General features: G+C 47.6%; 1 protein-coding gene across 3 annotated transcripts in view; it reads right to left on the bottom strand.

The window, feature by feature from the left end:
• Window positions 1–3,130: 3,130 nt before the first annotated feature.
• The window catches only part of RNF220 (ring finger protein 220), a 219,281-nt gene continuing 194,777 nt past the window's right edge, over window positions 3,131–27,634 (bottom strand). For all 3 annotated transcript variants that reach the window (XM_030494518.1, XM_030494519.1, XM_030494520.1), the window contains 3 exons: window positions 16,117–16,225; window positions 14,906–14,980; window positions 3,131–6,005 (listed from right to left, as the gene is read on the bottom strand). In XM_030494518.1, the coding sequence (XP_030350378.1) occupies window positions 5,934–6,005; window positions 14,906–14,980; window positions 16,117–16,225 (256 nt within the window). In that variant the 3' untranslated portion in view covers window positions 3,131–5,933. The remainder of the gene's footprint in view (window positions 6,006–14,905; window positions 14,981–16,116; window positions 16,226–27,634) is intronic.

The raw sequence follows: 27,634 nt of genomic DNA, 5'->3' as shown, positions 1-27,634 counted from the left end.
AGGAGGGCCACGAGGATGATAAGAGGGCTGGAGCACCTCCCATATGAAGACAGGCTGAGAAAGTTGGGGCTGTTCAGCCTGGAGAAGAGAAGGCTGCGTGGTGACCTCATAGCAGCCTTCCAGTATCTGAAGGGGGTCTACAAGGATGCTGGGGAGGGACTCTTCCTTAGGGACTGTAGTGGTAGGACAAGGGGTAATGGGTTCAAACTTAAACAGAGGAAGTTTAGATTAGATATAAGGAAGAAGTTCTTTACAGTGAGGGTGGTGAAGCACTGGAATGGGTTGCCCAGGGAGGTTGTGGATGCTCCATCCCTGGCGGTGTTCAAGGCCAGGTTGGACAGAGCCTTGAGCCACATGGTTTAGGGCAAGGTGTCCCTGCCCATGGCAGGGGGGTTGGAACTAGATGATCTTAAGGTCCTTTCCAACCCTTACGATTCTATGATTCTATGATTCTATGTATGGGCAAAGCTCTGCCACTGGTGGAGAAGTGTGAATGGCCTGAATGGACCCGAGCAACCCAGCTCCATGTGCTGCTTCCCAGAAAGAGAAGGGGGGAGAGGGAGGTCGATCTCCATCACCCATGGATGGTGGAGGTTGGTGCAGGGTGGCCATGGCAGCCCTCAGACTGATGTGTGGGGTGTTTGATCGGGGCAGAGTGGCATTCCACGAGGTGGCAGCAGCCCCCCTTGTTCCTGCGTGGGGAGATTCCCACTTGAGGAGACCAGCAGAGCAGATCCTGCAGAAGACCCCAACCTGTGTACGTGCCCAAGAGCATCTCCTGCAAAACAGTCCCCTCTTGAGGCAAGGAAAAAGACCAGCAAGAACAAACTCTGATGGCAAGAAGTGGAAATGGTGAGTTAATACAGAACAGCATCAGGCCCTGGAGCTGCGTGCCCCAGGAAGCCGTACTAGATCCTGCTTCTTAGCTTCAACTAAACATTAAAACTGAAATTCTAATGGCAGGAATAGCTTTACTGCCCTACCGGCATCAGGAAGTCAGTTCCACCTTCCCATTCCATCGCACAGAGAGGGCTGGCTACTCTTCTAAGCAAATCTGTGCAATATTGTGGTCCATGGTCCAACTCCTGGAAACCCCACAAACCAGGACTATGGAGCTCCCTTGGGTCCCCTATAGCCGCCAAGCCCTGGAGAGGGAGCTGAGCTTAACACTGTTCTCTAGAAAGGCTGGTAGGACCCACAGCACACAGGGCTGGGGGCTTAGGAAGCAGTTAGGAAACACAATAGCACAAATGGGTAATGGGTTCAAACTTAAACAGTTGAAGTTTAGATTAGATATAAGGAAGAAGTTCTTTACAGTGAGGGTGGTGAGGCACTGGAATGGGTTGCCCAGGGAGGTTGTGGATGCTCCATCCCTGGCGGTGTTCAAGGCCAGGTTGGACAGAGCCTTGGACCACATGGTTTAGGGCAAGGTGTCCCTGCCCATGGCAGGGGGGTTGGAACTAGATGATCTTAAGGTCCTTTCTAACCCTTACGATTCTATGATTCTATGAAATGGGGGCCACAGCCACTATCTGAACCCCCCAATGCACCCTCTATGCACAGCTCCTGCGCCCAGGCCAGGGCAGGGGCTCACTCTGCCTGCACAGTATCCCACCATCCCCTTGCCTTTGAACTTGAGCCCACAACCCCTCATCTCTATATCCTTACATGGCTGGAAGCTCACCCCAGCACCGCTGGCCAGAGATGGGCTGCCCAGACCAGGCTGGGGCGGGCAGCGGTGTGCACAGCATCACGACATCCTTGGTCACCCACCCTCCCAAACCCATGGGGGCTGGAGCAGGGAGAGCTTGGGCAGCTCCTGCCCTCCCTGGGTGATGAATGAGCTGACAATAGGGTATTGATAAGGAATTAACCTTGAGCCCTTCTTGCTTCAGTGTCAATAGAGCAGGAGCCAAGTACACACGTGCGATTGGAAATCTGTGTTTGGCCTCTGCCGTCTCTGTGCCCATCGATGTGCAGAGAGACGGGGGGGGATGCAAACCTCCCTGCTGCCACCTCCCCAGCTGAGACCCCCACCAGAGGGTCCCCCTCAGCTCCCCAAGCCTGCTGCTGCTGGGGATAACCATGGGCACCCAGCCCTATGGGGCTGTAGAAGCCTCTGTGCACCCCCCACCTGGCATATGGGGGGCTGGATACCTCGGCCCCCCCAGTTCCCCCAAAGGGCCTGTGCCCATCCTGCTCCGGCCTCCACTCGGAGCAGTTTGTTTAATTAAGTGTTTTGCCTAATGGGATTGCCTCATTTCCATAACAAACTGGCGGGCTGTCATTAGGTGGGCTCCCTCATTCATTACTGTTAATTAGATATGGATCCCCCAGAAGGCGGCGCCGGGTGATGAACGAGGCCCCTGACACACGCTATTACACATTAGCATTTTCTCAATACCTCCGATACATCACGGGCCTCCGCTTCCTAAAGATATTCTAAATAAAATATTAGCAGCCTGCTGCGGGCCGGGTGGAGGGGAGGAGGGTGAGTTCCTGCCCCTCACCCTGCCCTCCGGCCTCCCATGGGCTGAGATGCTCTGCTTCCTCCCAGCCAGCCAAAGCAGCAGCCAAATCCACCCCTTTTCCCATCCTTCCCACTGCAGATGGGAAGAGGTCCCTGATATCCCACTCCAGGGGACTCCCAGCACCCCATCCCCAGGGATGCAGCCATGGGAAGGGGGTTCAAAACACCCCATCGACCCGTCTGCTAAATGTTTGTAAACCAAAAGCGTCGGCGCCAGCCCCGTCCCTGCAGCCTCCCAGTGCCTGTTGTTGGGGGTAACCCTATACTGCGGTGGTGGCCCCTAATGCAGGACGTATAGATCTGTTGGGGCTGGGCGTCTCCGGCCCCCAACTAATGCAGCTGATGAGACTTCATTACGGGGGTGTCCCCTGAGGTGTGCCCTTCACCCTGCCCTCCTGGCTCTACGAGGGGGGACGAGCTGGGGGACACCATCCATGGTGGGGTCTGGAGGGGGTTCTGCCCCTGCATCTGTTCCTGCATCCCAAATAGGACTGAGGCTCCCCTTTGGGACATTACCCACATCCAGGGCTTGTGGAGGGGGCTGGTTTGTGTCTCCTCCGCTGCCTCTCGCCTGCAAAGGGAAACACAGAAAGCGCCCGAGAAGATTTATACTTGTTTAATTAATGTCAAATGTAGTTTACAAACGGGAGTGACAAGTACCTTTTTGTATAATATACACTGACACACAATCATCGACACACCGGAATATCGCTTTGTGCAACTGGGATTCTTTGGGCAAAGATAGGTAACTCCAATATTTCTTTTTTAAATCATTTAAACTCATTACAGAAGAGGGGAAGCGGCGGATGCCTGTGACAAACCTCTCTCCCCAGCCTTCCCTCTGCAGCCCCCCCTTGAAAACAGGGGATGGCTTTACAATGAAAACAAAGAAGCCAACAAAAATAGAACCCCCAAAACAAAGAACCAATGACTAGTTACATGTGGTTTTACACATACGTACATCGAGCACACGGCTGGTCCACAAGACCCGCTGGGAAAGCTGGCTCCCTCCCGGGGCCTATGTCCATGGAAGAGTTGGGATGGGGTGTCCTGCCTCTCAAACCCACTGCACCCTCTCAAATCCAGCACTAACAGCCCTGCCATATCCCCCCCCTTAAGTTTCCCCCCTACCTTTACAAACCCAGACTCGAGTTCTCTGTGCCTGCCCTTCCCCATCCCCAGTGCTGCTGGACAGAGGGTTACCCACCCGTGCCAGCCCCTTCCCCTGCCCATGGGGAGGCAGGACCCTATGGGGGTGCCCTGGCTTCCTCTGGCCCCGGGTGCTCCACAGGGATGTGCCCCTGAGCAGGGGAGGCTGCAGCTCTGGTCTCAGAGGCCACCATGCTGCTATGAGCTTGGACACCCAGGAAATGCATCTCAATTGGGAATTGCTGCCTTTTGCTGAGATGTTTATAAATACAGCTCCTTCGATTTGGTTTGGGTGCAGTGGGATCCTTCTGGAATCACTTGGGAGATGCCAAGGTCAGCAGTTGTTCTCTGCACAACAGCACCAAGCTCAGGGCAGAGAAGTGACGATGGGACCATCACTGCAGGCATCCTGCCTCCGCAGCCCTTCCCTCTCTGGAAATACCCCATCAGCCCAGCAGTGCCCAGCTCCAAACCCCTCATCCACTGCTGGCTCCAGACTGCTTAAAATGCCCCAGCCACGTTGTGCTGCCAGGTGGGATCTGCTTGGAAAGACCCAGTGGGAGTGTGGGAGATGAGCTTCTCCATCTCCCTGTCTTCTGGCTTTGGGGAGCGGGCACCCTGCGACTGCCCGGGGAGCCAGGGCTGGGAGCAGTCAGCACACAGGGCACGCATTCGCCTTGAGAAATGGATCAGTATCTGCTTCTTGGGTCCTGGAAATAAAAGAAAAAACAACAAAACAACAGGCCAGATGGCAGCTTTGGTTAAGGCTGAGGATACAGGACACAGGGACAAGCATGAAGGACCGTGTGGAAGAACCTGGGGCTGCAGGGAACCTCTGGCTCCAGCTGGAAGCATCTCAGCTGGCAAGCCCTGGGGATGAGGCAGGGCTGGCTCTCACCTTAGTGCCAAAACCCCCTTTGCAAAGCACAGGCTGCAGGAGGAGAGACCTGTGAGAAGCCCGGGGCTGGCTCTGCAGCACTGGCTGCCGGGGCACCGAGGGAACCGGCCGAGCCTCTCCGAGCCAAGCCACCAGCAGAACCATCGCTCAGACCCTGCCATCCCTCCCCGTGCCCACCGCTTCCCAGCATCCTGCCTCGGCACCGGGAGCAGCAAAGCAAAGCCAGGGCAGGGGCAGGAGCAGGGGCTGTGGCCTTAGAGGAGGCACGGGGGGCTCCAGCTCCGCACTGTTTGCTCCTTCTCCAGCTGGGAAAGGCAAAGGGGGCTGAGCCAGATCCCCCCGCCCTGCCCGGTCCCCCGGCGAGGAGTTAAAAGCCATGTCTTTCCGGGGATAACGATTCTATTATAAATAGCCCCATTAGCTACAACTAATGACAAAAATCCACCTCCTCTACTCCCCATAAGTTCTGTAAGTTATGGGCAACGCTACAGCCATTACTAAAAGCTGTTAACTTCATATCTGAATGAGGAAATATACACCACAGAACATTAAACCATTTATATTATATATATGTATATATATACTTTTTTTAAACTAATGACTTTAATGCCAAAACTTTGCTGAACCAAGAAAAATATGGGTTTAATGTTCTCTGCTCATTTTTTTTTTCTTCTTTAAAAAAAATACAACCCAAAAGAAAAAAAAAAAGGGAAACTTATTAGTATGTAATGTTTGAGTCTATCCCATTTATACACAACATTGTAAACATATATAATCTATATTACATGTGCTTCATTTCTGCCTGGGTGTGGGGTTTTTTTTCCTTTAAACCTTTTTTTTTTTTATCACTAGAACACCACAAAAAACCAAAACGGAACCAAACCAAAAACCAAACCAAAACAAATAAAAACAAAACAGAACAAAACTGAACGAAGAACACAAGTTACAGGTTATTTAACATCTTTCTGTCAAGGGTCCCTTGTCCCCAGGTCTCCTGGGGGCAGAGTGGTCAACAACACAGTCCAAAGGAGGGCTCACGAGCCATCCACGATGCAAAGCCAGCTCCAGGGAACGGGTGATGGGGAATACTGGTACTTAAAAAAGGGGGCTTCACAACAAAGGGTTTGGTTTTGCCCGCTGCAGGTGCTGAAGGAGGTCTCAACATGCGGGCCCAGGGAGCCGAGGCTCCCCACTGCTCCTGTATCCTCGAGTCCGTGTCTGGAGTCTCTGCTTTGTTTGCTATTTTTTAATCTTCTTTGAATTTTAAAACGTCTTTTTTTTGTTGCTGTCGTTCTTCTCCCCCTTGGTGTGATGAGCTGAGCCGAGCAGCTGGGTCCTGCCCTCCCGCTGGGTCCTTCATAAGTAGATGCGCCGAAGGTCTCCAGGAGACGTGATGGTGTTGCACTGGGGACAGAGCTTCTTGGCACCCTGCAACCGGCACATAAGACAAACAGCATGAGAGAGTGAAGGAGGACAACCTGCATGACCCTGCCCTTGGCTTGGGATCTCAGGGGGAGCAGCACAGGAGCAGCCAGGCCACCCCGCTTCCCCTACAGGAGGGCCATGTCCTCCCAACAGCAGGCACAAGCTGGGAGAAGGAGGAGCCCCAATGCCTTTCCTGCCTGCCCTGCAAGCCCCTCATCCCACTGGCGCAAGGCAGCTGGGCAGAGGCTGAAACCCAGAGCCAAGATGTGTCACCAAACTCAGCAGCTCCAGGAGAGGAGTCTTTGCAGATGGATGAGCCCAAGTCCCCTGTCCCGCTACACTGTCACCGCTGGCTGCCAGGGGTATCGTCTCCTTTCTGTTCCCCTTGCTCCCCTGCAGCCCTCGGTGAGCCAGTTCAGCTCACTGAGCAGGCACAAACCCAACCCAGATGGAACAAGTGCACTTTTCAGCTGGGATGACCACACAGGAGCATGGTGGGGTTAGACCATCCCTTTTCAGGGTAACACACCACGGGATTGCCTCGGCCATCCAGCAAAAGCCCCAGAGCTAATGGCATGAAGAAAACCCCATCCCGTCCCACTCCCCAGGTCACAGAGATGCTGTGGAGATGAGTGCTCTATCAAGGTGAGCTACAACCATCAAGCTGTGATGTGAGCTGGGTGAGGTAATGGGCGGCTGACATGAACACTACATGAAATAAACCAAGGGCTGATGTGCCATCTGTCACCGAGCCTGACAGCAAAAGGGTGTTAATAAGCCTCAGAATCGGGGTCAACCTAAGCCGGTCATCATTAGATTGGCAGATGTGACAGACAGTTGATGGCAAAAATGACAGAAAGATGGCTCTGCTGCAAGGCAGCCTCCCATCTACAGCACCAGCAGCAGGAAACTGGGATGTCCTGGCTTTCAACACCGACCGCAGCATCAACACCACCTCCCTCTGCACAGAACTGAGCACAGGCTGTGTCCGAGCACCCCGAGTTTTGCTCACTGCTGTCAGACAGGCCCTTCCAGCAGCTAACACCCAGTGCTCGGTGTGATGAGCGAGCTGACAGGGATGCAGCATGCTGTCAGAGAGCCTGCAAGCTTGCAGGGGCTCGCTGGCAGAACTGAAGCTGCTTAGTTCAGTGCTGCTGCTGTTCTCCCTTAGCAGGACTTGTTTCAATACCTGCAGCAGTGAGCATGGCAGCTTGCAGGACATGGACTGAGTGGCAGGGCAAGACTGTGACCTGCCACACTGCTTTGGCACTGCTGTCTGCACTTGGGTGCATCCCTAGCACTGCTGCTCACAAAAGGCAAGCATCCTTAGAGAAGGTCCTGTCTGCTCTGTGACAGCACCCGCAGAGACAGGACGGGCGCTTTCTCCCCTGGAAGCTCCTTGGACTAAGAAGAATCTGGAAGGGAGAATCCCAGGAACAGAAAATTTACATGGGTGCAAGTAATTCATAAGGATGCAGCTCCAAAGAGGTGCAAGTTATGTTTGCTCTGGACTACTGAGTACTACCAAAAAGGCCCTGCAGACCAGCCTTGAACCAGTCCCCTCCCTGCTCCCATTATTCCTGGTAGACATGGACTTTGTATGCTCGCTGCTCCTCAAGCTCTGGACTTCTGAGCAATCGGGCTCTCATTTGATACCCTTTGCTGCTGGTGGCTGAGCTGCTGCCCTGACACACATTCAAATGCCACGGAACAGCCTGTTTCAGTTGAGTCCCTGCTCAGGCCTGCATTGCCATGTAGGCCCCAGGATCTTAGAGGTGCCTGTTGCATCTGGTTAGCCTCTTCATATCACCTTTATAGCTGGAGGGTCCCAGGAGAAGTGGCAGGGAGGTGCTGAGGAATTAATTCACACCATGTTGTCAAAGAGGCAGCAGCTGGCAGCTGCCCCTGCAAGCCTTCCTGTGTGCCCTGACAAGAAGTAAGTGTGCATGGGGACTTTAAGGCATTCCAGATGTGACTACTGCACACACCTGCGTTCATGCTCTCCTTCCCCAGACAGGCATAGCTTACTGGCAAGAGGCAGCAAAGCATCCAACCAAGTAGCTGGAGCCTCTCACCTGGACACTGCACCAGGGACAGAGGTACCTTCTGCAAGTACCAGTCCCTTGACTCATCAAATGCCTCAAAGGATGCTTGCTGCCACTTGAACCCATGCCCCCTATTCCTCAGCGCTCCTGTGCAGTGCTGAACAGCACTTCAGCAGTTATTTACTTTTAGCTCTGCTGAAGTTGGAGATGTTTGGCTGCTGGTGAGTGAGGAGGAGCACTGAACCCCTTGAGTTATTTTCCTCTAAAACCAAACCTCAGTGCTGCCGTCTCACTGTCTTGCATCTCATGCTCCCTTCTGGGATTTGGAGGTGGACTAAGCCAGCTGCAGGCACATGTATGTGGCCTGTTGCAAGGGCAACTTCACTAACACAGATTAGACAGTTCCATGTGGGAAATTCTGGAAGGAAAGACTGCTGGAAAGCTGCTCTGCTCATGTCTCTCCAAAGGCTGTGCAGGTGCTCACTATAAACACAAGTCCTCCACACTCAGCCCACAGGAGGGCAGAACAAACCTGATTAAACCACTGCAGCTTTGCTCTCTCTTTCGTGGCAAAGCAAGGCCAGGTGTGCAATTCCTTCACACCACAGGGAGAGGGAAGCTGGGTGGATTTGTCCTGCCAGACTCTGGGATCTCTGTCCCGGAGATCTGCTTTCTGCACCACATACTAATGGCTTTAGGGAGATCCACTGTCCCACCTAAGGCTGAGAGCTGCACATGTGCAGACAGGGCCAAGTTTTGAACCATGCCAGAAAGCAGAACCCAACCACATGTAGCCTGACCCATTTTCTGCAGAAGCTTCATGATCACAGACTGATTTAGGGCAGTGGTGGATGTTGCTTCACCTGCACGTGGGAAGAGCAGCTCTTCTTGAGCTCTGAAGCCCGGGTACATTGGAGGGAACAATGGCATCCTAGAGCTCTTCATCAGCCTGGCCCGAATGCTGCGCAGGCTGACTGCACGTGGCATGCTGGGCTCGGGTCTCTGGGTCTCCCTAGTACTTATGCTTGGTATTAAACAGTTCAAGCAAAAATAATGACTTTGGACCCTTGGGGAAGCCTTCTCTTTTTTCTTTCTTTTTTCCTCCTTTTTAAATAAAACTGTCATCCCCTGCGCACATAAGCATATGTGTTAAATTGAGAACTAAGTCCTCATTTTTTTATTTCTTTTTACATTGAAATTGCTTAGAACCTTGTTCCTTACATCTGACTTTTCGGTGTAGGTGTACAACATTTACTAGCACTAGCGTTTAAGCTCTCCTGTCTTGTAGAGAGGCACATAAGCTTGTACACACACACATGCTGGCACAGGCACAATGAAAAAGCGTTTGCTCCCCCACTGCTCACCTGCCAGCTGGGGTTACTAAACTTTTCCCTTGAAATAAAAATGCTGTGGAATAATAAGTCCCACCTGTCGGCCATTTCTTTCTTCCTTTTTTTTTTCCAGGTCCTTCTGCTCCTTTCATCATGGCTTCATGGAAAAGCCTTGATGTGTTATAGCTGCGTGTGCTAGAGTAAAGGCCACCTCAGCTTTTCCATTATAAACCCCAGTTTTGAGGGGTTTATAAAACTCTGCTGCAAGAAGTTTGCTCCAGGGCTGCTACAAAGCAGAGAAAAGGGGCTGGAAACCAGGATGGAGTTTATTTTTTCTCCTCCTTTCTTAATTAAAATTTGGCAAGTGATTGATCCACAATACGGGCTAATCACTTGGGGTAGTAGTTTGAAAAATACATTAACGAGAGCTGAGATGTTGAGAAGTCGTTAGGGCTCAGATGGTGCCAGGAAGGATTGGAGGATTTTGTCTTAAAGTCGCCTCTTAAAAAAAAAGAAATGGTGTGACGTCTGCTATAAATTGGCTAAAACAAGAAAACTCAAAAGGAAGGATTTAGGCACTTCCTGCTGTCCTGTGGGTCCTAAAAACAGGTAATTTCCAAGCAGAACATGCGACCAGGCACAGAGAATAAAGAGACACACACAGAGGAACTTTGCCTACATGGTGCTACCATCAAACCTAGGCTCAAAGCTTGCCTGTTTCAGAGGAAGGAAAATCAAAGTTGAAAGGTGGCAGGAGGCACCCAAACTAAGAGCCAGCTTCTGCCACGAGAGGAACGGAACTCCAAGATCCAATTCCCAACCGAGCAACAGCCCCCTCTCCCACCCATGTTTCCACATGAAGTGGCAGCTGCTTCTCTGCAAATGCTAATTTCCCAGAGAAGTAGCCATTCACCACTGTCATTTGAGGTTAAAGCAACCAGGAGAGCAACCTTTACCACAAAGATCCCCCAAAGGGTAGTGCTCACCCCCACAGGTTGTTGGGAGGCCAAAGCTGAAATATGTTAATAAATAACTGGATAACCTCATGGCAGACAGGAACATCATGAAGGATCAAGCACTGCATCCTCGAATGGAGCTGCTGACTCAGGTCTCTATATTGCTGGAAGTACTAAGGAATCCCCCAGAAGGATTGCTCTGTATCTGCACTGTTCTTACAAAACTACTCCTGCCTGCACGAGATATACATTATTATAGCCGAAAAAGCGACAAGGCTAAGAACATCGTAATCTACCAAAGATATAAATGTGTCAACTGCAGAGCATACACATCTATCGATGGATCCCCTGGAAGCATATTCTCTGTGAAAAAGGCTTTTTAGAAGTGACTTTTTCCTGCTCTTGCAGTCGTCATTTTCAAATAGGCCCAAGACAGGCAAGCACAAGCCTGGGGTCAGCAAATACACACCGGAAATGCTGGATCCAGTACAGGTGATGGGGGAAACTCAGCAAATGGCATCTGCCCAAATAAACCTAACCTCTTTCAGTCCCTGCCTGCTTGCACCCACCAACAGCTCCATCACTGACTTAGCTTTTAATGCTATTTACTTCGTAAGGAAGGATACCAGGGTTTGGGAGATCACAGAACTATAGCTCAGAGGGACGTCAAGAACTCACTGACCCATTCCCCCAGCAAGATCACCTCAAACTGAATTACTGCTTATGGACATACATCAAACATGTTCTCACACACGTCGAAGGATGGAGACTCCAAACCTCTCCAGCAAAGCACTGCAGTAGATTGCCAATCTCTGCTGGCAGAGCACTCTTCCAGGGGAAGGAAAATATGAATCTCACCCACTAGTAGCTGAAGGTCCCTCTCAGTTAATGGGGAAGGATGGAGAAGGGGCAGATAAACCTCTACCAGAGGGAGATTCATCCCCCACTGCACAGTGACTCAGGGCTGCAGCCCAACAACCCACAGAGGATAGATACCTGCTGCAAGGAGGGTTAACATTCAGGGAAATGAATCCCACCTCCTGCTGCCCAGGCTTAACTTCCCTCCTGCAACACCATTCCCTCTCCTGTCTTCGAAGAACCTGCACATGTTTTCAGGGATTTCCAAAAGGGATCACAGGGAAGTCACTCCAGGCTTATATCCCAGTTTCTGTGTAACCTGAAGATATCAACTAGATCTCTACATGCAGGATGGATGAATGAAAAATGTCACTGTGTTGACTGCCCCAGAGAACCAGCAAGTAGGGAATGGCAAGCTCATTGGTGTGGTTTGACACAGCAATACAAAACCAGCAGACAAACCCAGCTAATAGGATTTCCTGGGAACGCCTTCTTGTATCCCTCTTCTCGTCTCCATTCCTGTTTTGCCTACAACCACAGAGCTGCCACAGTGTATACAGTGTACATCATATCTTTAACCTGTGGCCCTTGGACTGCAGCCTTCAGGGAGAACAGTTCTGCTCACAGAGCAAGTGGAAGGAGAGAAAACCATTCAACTCATCACGTCCTGATGCTGGGTGAAGGGATGGTTCCTCCCTTTCCCCATGGCCACCCTAAGAAGGATTGTCTAACCAAGCAGTTCCTCTTGGCACTGAGGCACCAGATAACTCAGAGAGCACCATGATCTTGGTTTTCTTAAGCCATCTCCAGGGCCCCTTCCTGCAACCCTAGCCTTTCCTTCATGTTAATCCAACACACCAACAGCAGATAGAGATCGAGACTCCTCTGGTGAATGTTTCATCCCCACAACTTGAAGCCAGTTTGAAGCACTGAGCTCTAGTATAATGGTACCAAAGCTAGACAGCCCAGCAAACATCTGTAGAGTCAGTGCTTAAAAATATCTTCCCTTCTCCCTTAGCAACAGAACAGTTACAATTTGGAACTGGACATCAAGAGCCCAAAGTCCAAAAATTGTATTTTCAGAAAGCCTAAGTGTTCTAAAGATCCAATCATAATCAGTGCCCTAGACATCAATGAAGTCAGGGGATACTAGAGATGCTCAGATCCTTGTAGCATTGTATCCTAGAAAATGTTTAAACTTTAAGCCTTTTAAAAGCCACTTCACCTCCTCTGGTCTATAGACAGAGGTGCACATCAAATTTCACCCTGTCTTCAATACCCTGCAGAGGTTTAGAAGTGCTCCCAGGCACTCTGAGCCTCCAGTTCCAGGGCCTTGTTCAATACACGGTCCTCCCTCTCTCTCTCTCTCTCAGACACACTCACACTCTAATTTAATATTAGATCTTGGCTGGGCACACAAACCACAGGCGCACAGGAGAAAGGGGACTTTTCACCAGCAGGGATGGCAGATCTCCAGAATGTTCAAAAGGGGCCGGAAGCCCGACACAACCCACCCGCCCCAGCTCCTATTAACTCCAACAAATTGTTTATTGCACAACAGAAGAAAAATGTTGCCCCTTTTCCCCAGCCAAGTCTTTCCATGTGTGCTGCACGCGCAGGCTCCCTCCTCCTGCCCCCACTGGGGAGCCAGCTTTATACCCAGGGAAAGGTAACAGCAGCGATTATTACACACACTATCCCACAGCTCCTCGCTTGTTAAAAAAAACAAGAGTCTCTTTTGTGCCCGAAATAAAAGGAGATACCTTAATTAGAACAATGCAGGTTGGTGAGCATTAAACACTGAGCCCAGCTGCTGTATGCCATTAAATTCATAAAAAAAGGAGGGGGGAAGGAGGGCAGTCTTAACGAGATTACACACATTGACTTTGATCAAGACACAAAAGCACCAAGGCGTTCCAGGGTTTTTATTGCTGTCTTCGGGCTACATTTTAATGGTTACATTAGAAACATGCGAACACAGGCTGGGAGATTTTTTTTGAGACGGGAGAGGGAGTGCGAGCGTGCCTTGTGAAAAGGCCTGCTTTAATAAATTGGGGGCTGCAGGGAGAGGCTAGGGCTGGGGAACACATGAGTAGCCACTTATTAATTGCTTCCCCTATGCAAGTGCCAAGTCCTAATATGATGTCTTGCTGGACTATTCCCATCCTGCCTGCCTGGTCGGCAGAAGAGCCATGTGTGGATAGCACACAGCCAGCTCCATCCACACCTTCCTCAGGGAATTCTAGAGGAGATGGCTCTCCCCTTGCAAGGGTAAATGCTAATCCCTGAGCACCTGGAGTGGGGTTTCCCTGTCCCCATGAGCAGCCATGACCATGGTACATGAAACAAAGGGGCCTGACTGAAGTTGAACTAAGTTGCCGCTGAGCCTAGTAACAACCTGAAATTGGTGCCACAGATTTAGAAGATGACTCGAGGCTGGTGGGAAGAGAACAAAGACTTCAGAGTAAAGAAAATGAGAAAGAAATTAGTGTTTTATCCTCTATCGTAGCACCGCTAAAGGACAAGATTACTCTTCACTTAACAAAGGTAGCAGAGCACACATTCATCCAAACACCTCACAGCTATGTACCCACATATGTGTCTTTTATAACATACTGCTAAAATGTTTACAAAAGCTTGTATAATCTAAATAGTGACGGGGTGTAGCTGAAGAGCTATAAAATACAGCCCAAGGGATGGCCAAGTTATTGAGTTGCTATTAGTACTCAAGCCCACAGGCACTTCACCATCCTGGTAACTTTTCTTGGACAAGACTTTTAAAAGGCAGGATTTAAAGGAGTATGATCAGCTTAATCGTAATTCCAAGCACACAACGTGTTCTATAAAGTAGATTTTGTAATGCCTTACAGGAACAGTTTTCAGGAGTGGCATTCCCTTACACTTTTTTGCAACCCAACACTGTATCATCTTGCTAACAGGAGAAGTAGAAAGCATAACTGACTATTTTCCACTCCCCAACCTGAGCAAAATGAAAGCTTGAAAATCAGCTGCACAGGGGACGTTACAGGCTGATTATAAAGGCCACAGTTTTAACACAGGAAAGGAAAACACTTCATTTAATAACGCCTTAAATTTTAACCTGATGTCCTTTAATACATGTGTAAATTACTACTGCACTGGGTCACCTATTCAATGTTCAAGGCAGTCCCCAGTCTTCGACACAGAATGGCATACACTTGAAAACTGCACAGTGCTATTTCAAATAATCTGAAAAATACATATTCATATTCATAAAATCTCCCTTTCATATCCTCTATCCTGAAGATGATTCCCTTTGCTTCAGGGGGAATATGAGGTTTCTCAGAAGCTACCCATTCCATGAAATCTCAGTGGACTTGGCCTCCATTCTCACAGCTTTACCTCTCTATGCAGATGCCCCACAGGAAACTACTGTAAGACAAGGTTGTCCCTGGCACAGAGCTCTTACATGAGCAATGGCTGTTCCCACAGCAGCCGAGGAGCAAGCAAGGGGCAGGGCTGCACTTTGGTCATGATGACTCAAATGAAACTCACTTAAGTCAAAGCTAGAGCGGGGTGTTGAACTGCAAGAGTTGGGAAGTCTGCATGCACAGCACTCAGATTGCTTAAAATAAAGCAAAAAGCACCTTTCCCTGTAGTTATTTAAAATAACTACCATTCCAGAAGAGAGGAAAAAGCCTGTAAGACAACAAGAAAGTAGCAAAGAGCCTCACCAGAGTCCGCAGCCAGCATTCTTCACAGTGCACATGCCAGCACTGAATGGAAGTCAGGGGCATTGTGTAGGAGTCCTGAGGAGAAGCAAAGAGGTTATTGCTACAGCAGGGACCTACTGATCCTTTGCTCCCAACCCCATCACAATGTCCTTCTTTGTGGGTAACATTGCCTTGTATTTTGTATAAAAAAAAAAAATAAGCTTGTGTAATATGTAAGTTTGTATTTTTGTAGTATCTGTGTAGTAGAGGCAGAAAGTCTCCCATAGTCCCTTTTTCTGACTTCCCAGAACTCCTGTTGCAGGGCCATAATCCACTCAAGTTGTGACCTGGCTCAGCAGAGTTATTGCAGGAGCATCTGAAGTTGCTGTGGCCACTTGCCATCATTCTCATCAGAAAGGTCACCAGATCATAGGAAAACCAGTGACAGGGTAAGATTAACTCTTATCACAACTCTTAATTTGGCAGGAACAGCTTAACTGCATCCTAAGAATGCTGCTGCTATTTCAGTAGACAGCCTTTCGCTTGAGTATTTCCTATCATTGCGAATAAACCTCTGGAAATCAGCAGCAAGCTGCTGTCCCTGAGACAGGGACTGTGCTCCCACACCTACAAGTTGTGAGCTGCGGGAGAGAGCACCCATGCATCGAGCTGAAGTTGCAGAGGGAGCCCTCCACCAAGCCGAATTTTTTCCTTCTCTCAGCAGGATAAAAACCCAACAGGAGATGCGAAGCTTTACAGGCTCCCACCATCAGAGGGAGCTGCTGCTCTTCCTTAAGAAAGCCACAGCATCACCACAGAGCAAGCAGGACACCGACAACTTTTAAGTGCTCAGGCAGCATTCCTGTTTCCAAATCACATGGAGAGTCTCAGGTAACAGATTCTGCTCTCTCCTATGGATGTAAATCTGCACATGCAGGAAGAGAACGCTGGTATCTGGAAGTTCTCTATGAGAAGGCTGGAAGTTGTCTCAAGTTGGGACTTCCTGCCCCTCATACAGATGGACAGCTACAAATACCAGCGGAACAATGTAATGCATTCAGAAATTTGCATTGCTAAAAAGACCTAGCGCCTTCATATAAAAGGCTAATTGGTGTATAGGGACAAAGATGAGTTCCCCCACCCCACCCAAAAAAAGAAGAAAAGCCTTTTCCCTCCTCAGCAAAGATACCAAGGCATTTCTGATTCATTACCACAAGTGGAGTGCTACTCACCATGCAAATGAGACATTTATAGCGGTCCCCACGGGAAAGCTGCCTTTCTAACTCACGGACACGAGCCTTTAACGCTTCAAATGTTGTCACTGCCGAGTCTTCTGTAATTCTGCAAAAGATGATGGAGAGTGAGCATCACTGAACACACAAGATTGTTAAGTTTGGGGGGAAATGGATCCCATAACAGGTACTGCACAGGAAATGGCAACATTCCAACTAATACATCCAACTTGGGGTGCAGAAGAATTTCTGGAAAGCCCAGTGTGAATTCTTTGAGGTGTCGTATTGAACACTTCCAAACACATCATGACAGAACACAACGGTGCTGGGGTTGCCAGCTTCCTTATGACCAAATGCTCTGGACAAAGTTCTGCATGTTGCTCAGAAGCCGGTGAGATAACTTTCTGTAGGAAACAGGGGCTGCTCTTCCCCTTAGAGAATACAGGTCTTTGCTGGCCATCAACCTTGTAAAACACAAAATCAGCTCATTACACAAGATAACACAATGCTTTTGTATTACAGAAATTCCTAGCTTTTTGGGTTCCAATGCTGAAAAAAAAGGAGAAACTAAAAGCAATGGACACTGTGCCAAAAGGGTGGCTATAAAAGCAGCTTTACAATCTCTGCTTTCCCATTTCCTAGGGTCATTTTTGATGCGCAGCATTATCTCTTTTGTCACACAGGTGCTGTGCTGAGGGCAGACAAGTGTATTTTCATGGTTCTGCAAGGGTGCTGAAAAGAGCAACTTGCCAACCTAAAAGCAAAGGCAGACAGCAATGCTTAGCAAATGAGATGCAGGGAGCGATATAGACAAGGATGTGTCACACCAGCATGCTGCAAAATCCCAATTTCTACAGTGCAGACAGGGAGGGACCCTCAAACATTCCCCAGAAAAGGTTTAGAGCATTGCACTGACATTAAAGCTTTCATTCTTGCAAAAAAACAAACCAGCAATTTCCATTTAAGTCAGGGAACTTCAGGCCTGTCCAAGCAGACTCAGCTCAGAAGAACCCGCAGAGTACCTCACCACCAGGAGCTGCATCAATCACAGCATAACCCACAGCGGCACCTACGTGTTCTACCTTTTTAGAGGATGATTCATCAACAGGTGGCTAAAACATGGGTCTAGTGGAATCACTACAACCAATAAAGCGAGCTGCAGTCTCAGCACTCCTACTGCACGCACACACTCACTCCTTTGTTCATTAGTCACTTATTGCCAGCATGCAGTGAGGGACCTGAGGTATCTCCCTCGAGGTGACTCTGCTGGCTTCTCCCAAGGCTCTGGAAACAGAGCTAGTTGAAAAGATCTTGAGTGATTTTCTAATTACCACACTTCAGAAGAAACTGCAGCTGCAGGAGTGCGTCTGGTTAAGTACCAGCGTTACAGAGCTCCTCCAAGTTCATTCCTGCCTTTGTACGCATCAGACACTCTCTGCATGAGTTAACTGAGCAGAGATCTTCATCAGGAGATTCACTGCAAATGACAGTTGCTATGAAATGGGAACAATTTTAAAACTGCAAAAAAGGCAAAGAAACGCACATGTCCCATGACAGACTAGTGGGTGAGGATTGCCTGGGGACAGGGACACTGTGCATTCAAGTCTGTGTATCCATAAATATTCTTTGGAGTGAAATGAAAGAGCTTCAGTAGCAGACAGTGCTCCCTGCTGTGAAACACCCACTTGCTCCTACTCATTGGTATAAATTATTACCACATCCCAGCTTGGGTTCTCACCCTCAAGGAAGAGTTGTTAGTGTTTTCAAAGAAAGTTCTAAAAGGTGTTAGTTTTGTCCGAGAAAGAAATAGAATTATTTGTTTATAGCTTGAAGATCGCTCTTGAATGAGAAAATTGTTTCCCTTCCAGTCTGGCCCATCAACAAGCTGATGCTCGATGAAGGCTGCAGCTGAATTTGACTTTCTGGAATCCACTTCTTCCAGCATGAGTAAGGGCAGTGGAGGTATAAAGGCAGCAAGTGCGGCTTCTGCCAAAAGCAGGTGGCAAGCAGAACCTCAACTCTTGCTAAATTCTTCTCTTACTATCTGTGGAGCTATCTGCCCTCTGAAGGGCACGCAGCTCGGCAAGGAAAGAGAAAAGCTGATTCCTTAAGCATAGCCAAGCAAAGGCATATTCATCCCTAGTCCCACCCCAATAACTGCCAAAGCTTGAAAAGGAAAAATATGCCACTGCAACAACTAGAGGAGATAGAAAATGGCTTGTTTATAGAAGCTTAAATGGCTGACTCCCATCGGCCAATTTTGGAAAGTCTCTGAGATAATCGTACCTGTCCAGTAATAAACGAATGAATCAGAAAAGGAGGCTGAATAGAGGTATAAGCAATAATACTCAGAGGCTGCCTGATACAATGGCCAATCAATAGGAGGGCTGTAGATCAGGGTGCTAGTTAGCTGGAAAATTACCGCACCGCTGCGTGCGTCACGCTGTAGGGATCCTGGACAATCAATGTGGGAGGTATTGATTTAGTTATTATCACTTCATACGCTCCAGACATTGTTAAATATACATTTATTAACAAGACTGGGGTGCATTGGTAAGAGAGGGAGCTTTAGCCACTGCAATATCTCCCAGTGCTGATCAAAGCTCAGCTGTGACAGACTTTAAACTCCATGTTCTCCCTGCTAAGTGTGGTCTCAAGGACAAATCCTGACGCACAGCGTAGTGCTGAAGACACAGCTCCTATCTCAAAAAAGAGAGGTTTTGGCCATAAGCGAGTATTTTGCACTTGAGATTTCAGGAAAGCCTCTTGGAGCAGCAGCAACCAGGGACAAGGCGGCCAAGGGTCAACCCGAAGCGAATGATAATTGCATGGTTGCTTCCGAAAAGCCAGAGGAAATGAGGTCAAGGGAAATAGGGAGAACATTAGTAAATAAAGGAAACTGGAACTACCTCCAGGGATGGAATAAAGACAAGAGTCACTTCCCATGTGTCTGGCTCCTGTGGTGGCCAGCACACTTGGGACACATGCCATTCCATTTAGCAACATTTTACCGTCAACCTGCTGCTTGTATCCTAAAGATAAGCATCGCTGAGGAGCAACTCTTCCTGCAGCAGCAATCTTGGGAACTCCCTCAGGCTTCCCTCTTGCGTGCACACCTCGTGTGTGCTTGCCCGGACACAGCTGGAAGCAGCTTGGGCAGTATTTTTACAGGGCAATGCCAGGGTGGAGCGAGGGTCAGAAAGCCAAGCTCCACGGCCAGGGTGAGGCTGTGTACAACTTACCTTGCCAAGGGAGGCAGAGGGAATTACAGGGAAGAAGGAACTGGCTTCCACAGCCCTGCTCTCCCCGCTTGCATTGACCTCATGCTGGATATAAGAGCACTCTTTGAACAATTGTGCGCCTCAGCGCTCTGATTTGACGTGTTTGGATAACGTCATTTATCAGCCTCCAGAGACCTGCTGAGCACAACTGCTGTCAAGAGCAATGCCTGGACCCCCAGGCATTCTTCTGGGCTTTTCTGGGGCTCCAGAACATGTGAGTGGCCTTGTTGATACCTGAACTGTCCTCCCTAGCTGAGGACCTATCAATAGGGCACATCCATGCACTGTGGACCGACATCACCACAAACAGGGGAGCGTGAGCAAGAACATTTATACAAGAGCAAGAACATGAAGGGATGGCTCCTTGCAGAGGAAGCTTGGTCCTGCACTTTTCTCTGGACTTTGTGGCTAACTCTTCAACAACTTGTCAGTCACAGTTGAGGAAGCTGGGTACCAGGGGGCAAGTCTGTGAGTCTGGGCACACAGCATGTGATAGTTTTCAGCCTTTATGCCCAATGCACATTTTTCTACTGTTCACAGCATCTCCCCGAGCACTGAAAATAAGAACAAACTTTCTTTCTCTGAGCAAATCCTTGCTTTGTTCAGGTAAAAGACCAGAAGAAGGGCACAAAAATACCATGGGAAAGGAAAAAGCACCTATCTGTAGCTTTGAGCTGTTAGTCGGCAATCACCTCCTGGGAAATTCCCTTGGGAATCAGCTGCCCCCCTCTTTGCAAAAGAAAAAATAGACTTTAACCCAAACACTGGTTATTTGTTAAACATTAGCATGCATGTGATCTTTGTTTCTCCAAATTAAATCGAGCAATTGCTACCCGCTGTCCCAGTGGGCAATCACAAGCAATTCCGTTAATTAAATTATCTCTGATTCTGCAGCTCTGGAATCTCTCAATTGACTAAGTCTGTGCTTTATCATCAACAAAATACTGGACGAAAAAGGAAACAAAAAATGCTGATGTCAAAGTGATTGGCTTCAGTTAACCCTTCCCAGCTGGCTATCAAGGGCTGCTCAAGAAACTGTTGCACTGGAACGAGCCCAAGAGCAAGAGCCTTGTACCAGAGATACCAGTAGCAGCTGTTCACTTGTGTTTCCTTTCCTTTATACAGAAAAAACAAACCACCATACCATTACTGCCTCCAGCATCCTGCCTATCTGAGAGTCACAGAAAATGCAAACTGTTCGCTGCTGAAGAAGCAGAAAAACACCTCAAAGATCTGTAAGCCCCTGTGAATGCCCTATCCTCCCTTTATCCCATCCTCTTGATGTACCTTGCTGTTGACAAGTCTCCATAAAACATTCCCCTTTGGTTTATTTCAACTGGATATAAATTTCCCTTTCTTCATAAATGGCCACACTGTACACAGCATTCCATAAATTTTTACAATTCCACTGTTTGTATGTACCTTGTAAAAAACGCTTAGCACTGATTAAATGCACCACCAATAAAATTTCATGGGCTACTTTTGACACTCGATATTCTGACCTTCTTCTCTCTTCCACATACATTTATTTGTGTTTTCGTATGCCTATAAACACAGAGTGGAAAATGTACAGTACCACTGATAAACCCGAGAGTGATGTCTTCATTTTTAAACAAAGCCTTTATCTTCCCTTGTCTGAGGTGAAGAACCTGATCCCAGCAGAACATACATGCCGTTTCCCTGCACCAGGGCCAGAGGTCAGGTCGCTAGCAGCTTACATATCATAAATATTAGAAACAGACTGGTCGATGCTTTGAAGACAGAGTCAAACTAAAGTAAGATTCCAGGAGCAGAGAAATTGCTCCTGGCCATATCCAACCATGGCCACAGATGACAATTATCATAACCACTACTACGCTGCAGAAGAGAAAGCCTACTGCAGTCCTTGCATTGTGGAACACAAATCTTTTAAACCTGATAAAATGATCCAAAAAATGACCCCAGATCCAGTGTTCAATCATTTAATTGCAAGCCTTCTCTCATAACCAATTTATGTTTGGGTGAGAGGGCAACTTTTTCGGAGAAGAGAGCATGTTTTATTAGCCTGTAACATGCTGTGCAGATGCTGTGACATTGGTAGCACTGCAGAACGGCAGAGCATGATGCTGCTGCATTGGCTCTCACTCATACGCTGTTTTCAACACAACTCCCTCGCTATCTGAGTTCCAAACACTAACTAAAACCAACCCTAAGTGTTCTGGGATAAAAACTGTTTCTGTTTTCAACCTGGTGAAAGAATCTGCCCCCTCTTTCAATTTAGCAAGCACCACCTGCAGCAAGTGCTATAGCTGACAATATGGGGAGTTTATTTTGGCAGATGCGGGTGAGCACTACTGAAGTTAGTGGGAGATACAGACACAAAGGCCTTTTGCCCCTACTGGAGTGCAAGAACATAACATACAGCTGAAAAACAAAGTTTGTTATTAAGAAGCAAAACACTTAAACTGATACGGAAGTTTTTGAAAAGAAAAGTTACAGGTGGCTAAAAGGAAACAGACACAGCTCAAGCATTTTCAGTACGTTAAAGTCTCTGAAAGAAGTCCAGTGTCAGGGACTGGTGGCAGATTGACTGCAAATCACCCCAGAACATGTGGGCTACTGGACTGGCATGATGCATTGTGATTTTATTTCACTAGATGAGCTGGCTGCAGCAGAAGGGGCCAGATCCCCAGCAGCAGAAAACTGCCCAGCAAAGCTGTTTGCAATAGAGCCATGTCAAATCACAGCAAGCGAAGTTTAGACCCTCAGTCTGCGAGTGCCAGTGATAAAAGCAAATTTTCTGGCAAGACATCAATGTTTTAGGAGCTGGCTTCGCCTTTATTTAGCTAAAAATCTCATTTATTTGGTTTATTTGGTTTTAGACTAACCTTCTTTAAAAAGGCTGACTTCTAATTCTGTAAAACATTGTCACATGTATTGAGGAAGTTGGCAAGGATGCTAATTTATTGTCCTCTAGGAAAAAAAAAAAAAGCCCTCTTTCCTTGATTAATGTATGTTTTTGTATTGTAAGATATTAAAGAATGATGCTTCACCTGTAATTATAGAGAATAGTTTATTTTGGCAAAGTGCCCTGGCTTCTGGTTGCCAAGTTATGAATAATGCAATGTTCCCCATTCTAATTTCCGTGTTCTAAGTTGTGAATTTGGAGTGGGGTGCATGCAAGGGCACACACACACGATGCTCTCTCAGTCATGAGCGCCTCTATTTTATACTTGCTTGCACAACTTGTTAATACTGGCATTTGCTTGCCAAATTCAGAGTTGCTTCTGAATAATTTCATCTTGATGCAAACCAAAATGTTGTCTCTTTTTTTCCGTACAGAGGAATTATTTCTCTTACACTTGCATGCACTGTCACAATACCACTGAGGGGAGCTTACCGCTGCACGAAGGCATTTTAAGGGCATGTAGTAGGGACTTGGGTAAAGATTCCCCGAAGAATTTAATGACAGAAGAATTCATTATGCTTTCTTATCTCCTCCGCCTCTATAACACAGAACCCAACAATGTCTTTACAGAAGCGGGAAGTAAATTCAGGCACTGGCTCTTTCTCTCTCTCTTTTTTTTTGGCCCGTGTTTCGCTGGGACACATGTGCCCAGCCCCAATCAAAACAGAGACAGATGGCATGGCTGATCATTCAGAATAGAAGGAGCCTCGGAGTCAGCATGTTTAGATGCATTTGTAGGGCTGTGCAGTATCCACTGGCCACTGGGACTGATTTAAAAAGGCGGCTAGTGAAAGCCTGAGCTCGCGCCAAAATTCTAAATGCGCCATTTGAGCAATTATGGTTCGACATGAAAGCTGGGAGAAAGAATGCATGGGTCATTCTGATTTCGATTTAGACACGATATCCCCTGTTCCAAAGAGAAAATAAACACAATCCCATTGCTTTACTGGAGCAGCTTTGGCGATAAAGGAAATAGCTATGCTACAGAAAAGTATTTTGTTGCAGAGAGGTTTTGTTGAGGCAGCACAGGCTGGGTTAGAAAATGATTCTCTAAACAAAGTTCCTAAATAGAAATAACTGCACATCTAATATGTTAATATCTCAGTTCACTTTACAAATGTATCCTTCATCCTGGTGACCCTAATTGTATTCCTAACAGATCTGTGAAGGTGCACCATGGTCTCTATCGCAATACAAGTCAAGGCCACAAAAGGCAGGCAGTGGAAACGGAAAATGCAGCTCCTCTCCCTGCTGAGGCACATCTGTTAGAGGTTCCAGCCTACTGAAACTTGGCTTCATCCACAAGTAAACGTCTGGATTATGACCACACTCCACATATAGCTAGGTAGGTATATTCTTCTATTGGAAGACTTATGGCAGCTGTAACCTGTCATCTTACTGTGGCCTGGGATTACTGGTAGCTTTGGTTGGACGATCGGGGCACAAAATTATAAATATCCCTGAAGGGAAAGAGGAATAGCAAATTCCTATGGCTGAAAGGTGTTCAAAAGGTTGGACATGCAGCTGAGTCTTGCAGCCAGCCTCTGCTCACAATGAAATGCCTTCTACTCCCATGGCCTGCATCCAAACAGCCGAAATAAACAGGAAATATCTATGCTACTACAGCAGCACTTGGATTCATCTGCAGCCTTTTAAGGGCTTTACCGTGGAGGTGATATGCTTTCCAGAACTTCCATTCATGACTGCTGATTGGAGGTACACAAGGGCAGCGCGATAACACATCCTCCAGACAGCTTCCTACAACTGCCGCTGCCGCCCTAGAACTTTTACACTGTTGCTGTTTCCTTTACAGGGAAAGAAAGGATCAGAATTAGTATCATTTAAGGTAATCATGCCTTCAAAAAGAAACATGAGGCTATTAAAGGAGGCCACGGCACATTAGTATCACATAACCAATTGTGGTCCCAGAGCTGAAAGAGGAAACCAGCAATGCAGAGGAAGGACAGGTCATGAGCCGGCTATCTGAGGGAAAACCAGGAACGCTTATGCAACTGAGTGGGAAAGAGCAGATTTTCATGGACAGAAACTGTCAAAAAGGAAGAAAGAAGTGGTAAATAGGATGAAGTGCTGGCAATGGGGAGCGAGTAGGTTAAGACAAGTACTGATGGCGAAGTGAGGGCAAAAAATCAACATGGATATTAAACTACGTTAATTACACTACTTGCTGCTACACTGCTTCTGTAAAGGCAGTGCTGGGTTCTGTGTTACAGGAGGAGAGATGAAAGGAGAATGAATTCTTCTGTCATTACATTCTTTAGGAAATCTTTACCAAGCTCTGACTAAAACTCCTTCTTGCAGCAGTAAGCTCCCCTCAGTGGCATTGCAACTGTGCTTATAAGTGTAAGAGAAATAATTACAGACTCTACAGTTGTCCCAGACATAGTTTAATGAGACATAATAGAAACTGGGTTGGGTTTTTTTGAGGTACTATTTCATATTTATACTTACTAACTATAGTCTAAGAAATGCATAAACCACCAAGAGCCATAATTACAATTATTCTGTTGTCACACACCAGCTGGCACAGGACAAACACTTACTAAGTCCGGCCACAATAGCCAGTAAGTGCTAAAGAAAGCAGTAGCCCTATTAACGCCAGCACGCAGCCAGCCTGTGCAGCCAGGGCTGCCCTTCAACAGATGCGTGAGAGCAACAGCAAACTGGCAATGGATGGGGCACAACATGATCCCTTTTCTGCTCTTCAAAGGAGCATTTCCATATAAACAGGGAATGAAGCCTATGTAAAAATAATTGTTACTTTTCTCTTGAGAGCATCTGGGCACCATAAAAACATGGGTAAGGGATGTGAATAAACAGTGACATCCTCAAAATATGTTCAGAAGGAACACAGCAAGATCTACAATGCTCCATCAGAGACGTTGTTAAACACAACAGGCTAATTTCAGGGACAAGTCCTCTCTCTGACAAGCTGCTCACACATCTAAGGGCAGAATTCTTCTGCTAGAAGGCAGCTGTTTGTGTTTTATAAGCTAAAGTTTCTCTTACCTATGGAATAACTCCAATATTTCACAGGGAATCATCATCCATCTAACTGAAGTACCCTCTAACAGACCATCAGCCTCATATCCCCTTTGAAATAGCACAGCTGAGCACTTGCTGGGCCACGATTTATTTTTTACCTTCTAAGACATCTTGCTAACTCTATAGCTCAATAGTGACAGTCGAATTTCACACTGCGATAGCCCCCCATCGATTTTTCATTCCCAGGAAGCAACTCCACAAATTAAAGTTAACAGCATTTCTGAAACTAAGGGAAAAAAGAAAAGGAAGAAAGAAAAGGGGCAGGAAAAGAGACGCAAATGGCAAGATGCCTAAACTGTGTCCCCAACATTGGAATGAAATTCCTTCCTGGGGTTTTCACCAGTTATGGGACAGGATGCTACTGCCCTCGAAGCCAGCAGCCACCCTGTGTTTGCAGAGGCTTCAGCTCCAAAACACCACAGGCTCAATAGACATAAGAGTATATATGAAAGTCTAAAAATCTATGGAAAACTGCCCCACGGCACAAGAATTAGACCAAACCTCTGGACACAGCTGCACTGAACAGGGATACCACCTTCCCCATGCCTGAGCTGGTATAGTCGGCCTGCCTCGCCGAGCTTCGTCATCTGCTAGCCTGTGATGAACTACGACACTGATACAATTTCAGCTGGTGCAGTGGTAATAACGTTTGAGACCATCATTGGCACAAGCAAATTCTACCGCAGAGTTAAAAGAGGAAGCAGAATAAAGAAACACAGCCCAGCACTCTGCTCTCCAATGCCACAATCTAGTAGATGAAGCAATGCCAAAGTCTCACTTTGTAAAGGAATGGAGCATCTGCCTATGCACCCTTTCAACACTGAACACCAGTATACATTACAAGCACATATTACACACTAGTGAATTACTGAAAGGAAGAAGTAAAACGTAGTAAAGATAACAATCTGGATGTAAGCAGCACAGCCAAGCAGCGCTTTCTCAGCCTGGCTCTGATGGTGCCATGCTTCAGTTCAGCTTCCTGGATCCTGTCTCAAGTTTATATGGGCTGATCTAGGACTGAACACACCAGGAGCATCGTGCTCTCTCTTAGCAGAGCACAAAGGGTTAGTTCATTTATGACTGAAGTTAATTTTTAAATTCTATCTTTGCTATATGACATTCTTGTCTCCCACCAAAGCCTATTAATGGTGTGACACTGTGGAGAAGGGCTAAGAAGCACTTATCCTCTGGTGTGAATTCACAACAGCTTCTGTTTCCATCCGACACACCAGCTTAAGCGTGGCTCCTTCCCTTTCAGGCCTCTACTAATCCTCTGGCTTCACACTCTTGTCTTGACCTGTCTGCCTGGGAGCAGGGTCCCCATCACAGACACTGCTGCCTCCCTGACTGCTCTCACATGCTTGACTCTTTGCACAAGGACCCCAAACTAAACTTTGTTTAATTTTAACTGATGCTCCTTCCTGTGCTGCCATGCCAGAGCCCTTCTGGAGCTGATGCTTGCTGGATTGGAAAGAGGTAAGGTGGGGTGGAAGGGGAGGAAAGAAGAGACAAGAAAAATAAAACAAATACAATTGCTTTTTGTGTCTAAACCCCTCTTTTTAACCCAACGAGCGTCTCATCCAATGAAGCATGATGAGCATGAAGTGTTATATAAAGAAGATAATTATAAAGGGATTTAATGCTTGGCAGGCTCGTATTGAAGGTTTATAGCAGAGGTAGCACACTCACTTAACCAGCCTTGTGTCCGGGTTTGCTATTATGCGGGTGGTGTGGCTGGGGCCAAGCGGAATCAGAAACAAGATTTGTTTTAAGGGAAAAAAAGAAGAGCACAGCCCCCTTCCCACCGAAGATGGCAGCTCCAGTCCCACCTCCTTCCACTTCTGTCCCATCCCTGATTAATGATGTTGTCTGCCTGATTTATGACCCACCCCAACAGATTAGAGTTTCCCTCTTCAACCTCCCCCCGCCTTTCACCCCTCCCAGAAGGCACAGCCACACTCCGCTGGAAATATTAGAGAATTATTAAATAAACATTCATACGTCATGTCTCTTCCCATACTGAGCTCATCGTAGTCAACGCTCAGCGGCCGGGTCCTGTTTGCTTTGGGGCTGACACCAAACAGCTGGAGTGATTCATGGAGAGGCTGGCTACAATGCTCTGTGCCATATATCATGCTCGCAGCGCTCCCTGCCCCGGCGGAGATAAACTGATCAACCACAACGGGCTGGAATGAATTTATGACAACACAAAATTGAGGAAAACAAA

This window comes from Strigops habroptila, chromosome 8, assembly GCF_004027225.2.
Source record: "Strigops habroptila isolate Jane chromosome 8, bStrHab1.2.pri, whole genome shotgun sequence".
In the NCBI taxonomy this organism is placed as follows: Eukaryota; Metazoa; Chordata; class Aves; order Psittaciformes; family Psittacidae; genus Strigops; species Strigops habroptila.
Note: the sequence above shows the minus strand (reverse complement) of the source record. Positions and strands in the feature narration are given on the sequence as shown.